Source organism: Artemia sp. Qi Xiang Cuo, chromosome 9 (assembly GCF_049724085.1).
Source record: "Artemia sp. Qi Xiang Cuo chromosome 9, ASM4972408v1, whole genome shotgun sequence".
NCBI classification, from domain to species: Eukaryota; Metazoa; Arthropoda; class Branchiopoda; order Anostraca; family Artemiidae; genus Artemia; species Artemia sp. Qi Xiang Cuo.
Window position 1 is genome coordinate 47,886,629 of NC_142802.1, and position 6,000 is coordinate 47,892,628.

The 6,000-nt window shown below is 33.9% G+C and overlaps 1 protein-coding gene across 1 annotated transcript in view; it reads right to left on the reverse strand.

The window, feature by feature from the left end:
- The window catches only part of LOC148948733 (uncharacterized), a 111,251-nt gene extending 106,064 nt beyond the window's left edge, over positions 1 to 5,187 (reverse strand). The window contains exon 1 of the mRNA XM_089095005.1: positions 5,090 to 5,187. Coding sequence (XP_088951131.1) covers positions 5,090 to 5,184 — 95 coding nt within the window. The 5' untranslated portion in view covers positions 5,185 to 5,187. The remainder of the gene's footprint in view (positions 1 to 5,089) is intronic.
- Positions 5,188 to 6,000: the final 813 nt, after the last annotated feature.

The window sequence follows — 6,000 nt, forward strand, 5'->3', positions numbered from 1 at the left end:
ACGATTTGGATAAAGGAGCTTTGATGAACAAACCCCCCCCCCCATAAATATTAAAAAGTAGGGTAACATTAAGGCAAAATGAAAAGTCAAAATTATTTTGCGAGCCTTAGGGTTGGTTGACCGCCACAAAGAACAAGGGCTCATTAGGGAATTCTCCCAAAGGAGTAGCCATCATCGAAAGATGTTGAGAATTTATGGCTCGATTTTGAAATTTGACGGAAAACCAGTAAAATTTTACATCTCTTCTGTCGGCAAGCTTGTCAATCAAAGCGGGTGGCATAATCAAATTGTTTCAATCATAATTCCTTTGAGCTGATTCTTAGCGTTTTCCTAGCAAGTATACTAGAACACTTTTAGGGACTGCCCTTTCCTGAACTATACAACGAAAAGCCTGCTCCATTTAATCGATAAACAAGATTCCCACTTTCTGATGATGTAAGTTTCATTAAAATTGAATATCTCTATCCCCGACACAAAATGCGAGACGTTAAGCGCTTTTTCTAAGATTTCCAGGAATTTAGGTGTCAGTTTTTAGTTTTCTATCATTTATTCGGATCTCTTATCTAAGATTTACAAGTTATGGCAAGACCGCCTAATCAGTTCTAAACAGCTTAACTAAACAATCTAAATGACACAAGGTGATCCTTTAAGGCAGCGCATTCCCTTGCTGTACTTTTGTAGACGTTTAGACCCTCTCACAAAGAAATATCTTGTAATACACTCCCCACCCTCTTTCATACCAAGACCTGCTTCCAACTATGTTCTTTTTTGAGAGGCATACAAAAAAAAAATTGATTGATATGGTTTAGGCTTGCATGTAGAAATTCATTTTGGGAAGTGGTAGAGGGTGTGTCGACCAAATTTTCACTCTTAGGTTATTAATTGAGAAGTGCCTGAGTCATGAAAGATCTTAAGCCGAACTGGCCAAACATGACAAAAAACCAACAGAGAGAAAAATCTCAATGATAAAAACAACAACGAGACTTCGGCCAGTGGAGAGAAAAGAAACGAAAAATGTAAAACAACGTAGATATTTCGCCTGTTTCCAAACAAGGAGTCTTCAGCACGAAAGAAACACAAGAGGGACAAGATAAAAATTATAGTTAATTTAGTGAGAGCACCAGAGTAACTGAGTTACTCTGGTATTCTCACTAAAGTAACTCTATAATAGCATCTTTTCCCTACGTGGATGAGTTTGTGCCAATTGTATATACATATATATATATATTTTTTTTTATGGTGGTGGTTTTATTGGTTCTTTAGTTCTAGCTTGTTTTTCTTTTTTTTTTTATTTTGTCCCTCTTGTGTTTCTTTCGTGCTGAAGACGCCTTGCTTGGATACAGGCGAAATATCTACGTTGTTTTACATTTTTCGTTTCTTTTCTCTCTACTGGCCGAAGTCTCGTTTGTTTTTTTTTTTTTTTTTTTTTTTTTTTTTTTTTTTTTTTCTTACTGAGATATTTCTCTCTGTTGTTTTTTTTTTGCCAAAGTTAATACATTTAGTCCTCAAATTTATAGATTATGAGCAAGCGTTTGATTCAACTGATAGAAGAGCTTTAGAGAAAGTCTTATTTTTGTATGGTATACCCGACAATTACATTAAAGTGATAAGTGATATATAAAAAAAAGCGAATTGACTCGCAAGACTCGTAAAAATCTCTAGATCTAGGGGGACCATTGATAATCAAGCGCCCTTCATAGTATCAGAATTAATTAGTAACTACATATTACGACAATTGATTTTGGGACTGCACTACATCATTGGTTTAAACTTCTCAAGTTACAAGTAAATAGGAACCAAGTCCTTGGAAGTCATTAGTTGAACCTCAAACCGAAAGGCAGACTAATTATCTTATATTAACCCTGTTAATCATATCTATGCTTCTGGATTCCCTTGCTGACACATGTAGGCCTTTAGTCCGAAACAATTGAAAGACCCTGTCATTGACGACGACAAAACAAATAGATTTCCCCTTTTATAGGCTTACAAGATTATCCATTCCCAAGGGAATGGAATTACTTAATTCAGCACAGGGATAAGAATCAAACATTATTCCTCGCCATCAAATTGTAAGCATTTCCAAACTAGCCATGCTTGGAGGTTCTGAATAAAAACCAATAGCAAAGAGGAAACTAGCCTGAATGCTGTTGGATTGAACCTCGGTCCTTTCTTGGTGAGAAGGAGAAAACTTGGCGCACCTAAAGCTGGTCCCACACCATTCTCAAGCTTTTTATTTGGGGCCGCATTTGATAGTCACAGTTTTTCTATGATTTGCCCCAAACAAACCGATAGCTCATGTTTCTTATCTAAATGGATTCAACAATAAATAAACTTGTTCCTTTTTTATAAAATTAAGCCTAACTACGTTACATCTATAAATTGATAATCAGAGTATTTAATATATTACAAAGTTTAAATAACAGCTTTTTTATAGGATTGAGGGTGTTCAGTTTAGGAAGGGGTGGGTTGGTTTTAGCAGGGCTGGAAAAAGGGCAAGTGGAACGATTGGACCCAATCGGGCCCCGCGTCGCCATCAAAATGAATAATTCGTTTACGAAATTGTGAAATGTTCTTAACAATTCCAGTAAGTGTTGCTTCTGGAGAGAGATCATATTCCAGGCTAAAACCAATAAAAAAAACTATGTCATGTCAACAATAAATCAGAATAGACTAAATATTTTAGCAATCATGTTAACTGAAAGTCAACACACAGGGAAAATACATTTTAAAACCGTTTTAGAAGCATTTGCAGAAAAAAAATTTAGAAATACGTAAATTCTTGTTCCTATATCCATTGATGTAAATTTCAAAAGGTATTTTCAGCAGTTTCATAATATCTAGGGGACACAAACTTAAATTAACTTTAGCACAAAATAAGTAAAACAAAGAGCAAAAGAGGACAAAACCGTAAACTAAAAATGAACAAACTGGACCATCAAATGAGACAATATCAAGAGAATGACCTGAGAAATGTAAATTTACGAAGTGTAATAATGAACAACCTAGACCATCAAAAGTGATAAGACCAATCCAAGCAACTAATGCAAAATGCACTGAAAAAAATGTCTGAAGCAATGATAAATGAAAATAAATATAAAAGAGATAAGAGGTTAAAATATTGACGAAACCTACAATTAGAACAAGTCAAACACGAAATTGAAGAACATAGAGATACGCAATTAAAAAATAAGTGGGAGTGAGAATCAGAACGAGACAAAAATCAAAGTGGAGAAGAAAAAAAGGTACTTGTGTACATAGGCTAATGGTACACATTCGAGAACAAACCGGTTTTATCTCTGTATTAAGAGACAACTAGCTTACGCTCGGTGGAAAACAAGTGACGGGTGACAGAAGACATTGGACTTATATAATTTGGGCTAGGCTATATATTTCCATATTAGAGGGGGGGTAAAGTATTTGGACAGCGTGAAGTTATAAAACAATTTTTACTTCATAAAATGCAGAATAATTTTAGCTAGCACATTTTGCAGGCAGACCCGCTATACTTTACCCCCCCCCCCTAGTGTGCAAATACATAGCCCAAATTTGTTTCTAATGTATTATATTTTCATCATGTTTTGGTATATTTCATTACGATTGACCTAACTTCACTTCTCGAGTGTGTACTATTGTATAAACAAGTACCGAAAAAGACATTATGTTAGAAGAACAGCACCATCAGAATCTTCGATGCAAACAAATTGTGGCATAAAACCCAGTAAAAACCTACAAAGATACCGTAAACTTCCTGGATCAACAGATTCGAAATTAATTTGTTTGGCCTATTATAGGACATCATTTGCTCTCTAAAGAGTTCCACAAATAAATACGAAACTTGAACTCATGTTTTGCTTTAGCTTTATTCAAAGTAAGTGATGATCGAACCAAAAACAGTCGTATGTTTTCAGCTTCAAAATAGCTGGACAAATTTATCAAAATATCAATCAGGCGGCACACCCATCACAGAACCCTGAAGGTGATTTTGAACCATATTCATGAGGTGAAATGTACTTTTTAGATCCAAATGGAGATGTTAAAGTACACCTTTCGCATCTTTTAAATTATTAGATCAGTCGTAACTCAACAGATCTCTTGGAAGAAATATTCTGAGACACAAACAGCTACGCTAAAGGTTGCATGAAAATACAATATATATATATATATATATATATATATATATATATATATATATATATATATATATATATATATATATATATATATATATATATATATATATATATATATATATATATATATATATATATATATATATAAAAGGTTGCAAGGAAGTATTGGTGTACAAAATGGAGGATAAAAGGTGTACAATACAGAGAGATCGGTAATTATTTTGAAACAGTCCAGTGACATCTACAGTTCCGAAAATTTTCATTGCTGACAGTGCATCTCCGAATTAAGAACGGAGAACTATTTCATATTTGTGTTATGATTTAGAAAAATGCATATTCAGATTCTCATAAATCACTTTCCTTACAATATGGTCTCTGTAAGTCTGACAATGCTTTGTTTTTCTCTATTTTATTATCATGAGACAGAAATAAGGAATATTCCATCAGCAAAAATGATCTCTTTTCAACTTACGACATACTGTCCTACCCAAAACAAACGGAAGCATTTTGTATCATCATTATTTCACGGAGAGCTAAAATTAATGCGCCACACCGAGTCAAGTTTCTCACCTTAATACGACAACGGTGTTTCTTTGAGAATTTGAAAAAAAAAAAACAGAACAAAAAAAAAACAACTAGAGATAATAGGTGAATAAGCTGGATTCAGTTTGAAAAAAAGCTAGTGCATAAAATTACGTGGAGCACGTTACGTTGACGTTACGTTACGTGCGTTACGTTGAGCATATTTAGTTACGTTAGCTAGAAGTACTACAACGCTTTATACAAATTCATATCCCATACCTTTCATAAACTGCAACCAAATTAATACGGCACAACTAAGGTAGGCTTTCTAGATTATTTTTGAAAAAGGTATACTGTCCTTCTTTTTCGACACGACCGTAGGTTAGATGAATATAATAGTCTAGTGAGACAAAAGAAAAAGAAGGCAATATACTTACGGTTCCTGTCTTGTACACAAAGTATCATCTGTATAATTTTCCTTGGCTATGACGACACTACCAATAATGAAAATAGAGAGCACCAGATTCAGCATCTCTGAAAGAAATAGATTCGACAAGTCAGTCAAAAACAACTCAAGGCACTTACCATATCTCAAAGCACGGAAAGTCAAGTCAGAGTAAAAGTCCTATACTAAGTAAAAGTATCAAACTTCAAGTACCAACGACACTAATATTATAAAACTAATTCTTTAAATTTTTCAATTCTTTAAGTTCAGCAATTAGCGGGAGCCAGAGTTGAAAATAAGGAACCTGTGTGAAAAATCAGCATACGGTTCAAGACAATGTAACTTTCCTGATTGTTGTGGGGAAAGACAAATGCTGCTATTACTTGGTAGTAAACAGGGTAAAAAAAAGTGATTGAATGAGTAAAATTATGTAAGAGCGTAACCCTGTAACAAATAGAAATAGAAAAGACATTTGTACATCATTAAAGAGCTGAAAATCTAATCAATACATTAATGTGGTCATTGTGAAAATTATCCAAGATTAACGCTTCAAATAATTAGTTAATTGACTTACCAACGAAAACATCTTTTTGGATAGACAGATTATCTTATTTTGCTATATTTACCCCTTTTAGACATGTCCATAGAATCCTTATATGCCTCTGATTCTGAAAATATCATGTGTAGGTCTACATCGAGTACAGTAGTATGGAAAACGATAAGGAAGGTTACCTAGCGAAGTTACAAAAAAATCATGAATCCACCCTATTAATCTCTGAAGGAAAGCCGGTTCTTTTGATTTTAAGTCTTTACTTTCTTTTTTAAAACAGACAGAGTTAGGTTGCTGTTCAAAACATTGGCTAGTTCATGAAATATAAACACAATTACCCGCTGTGCCTTTTT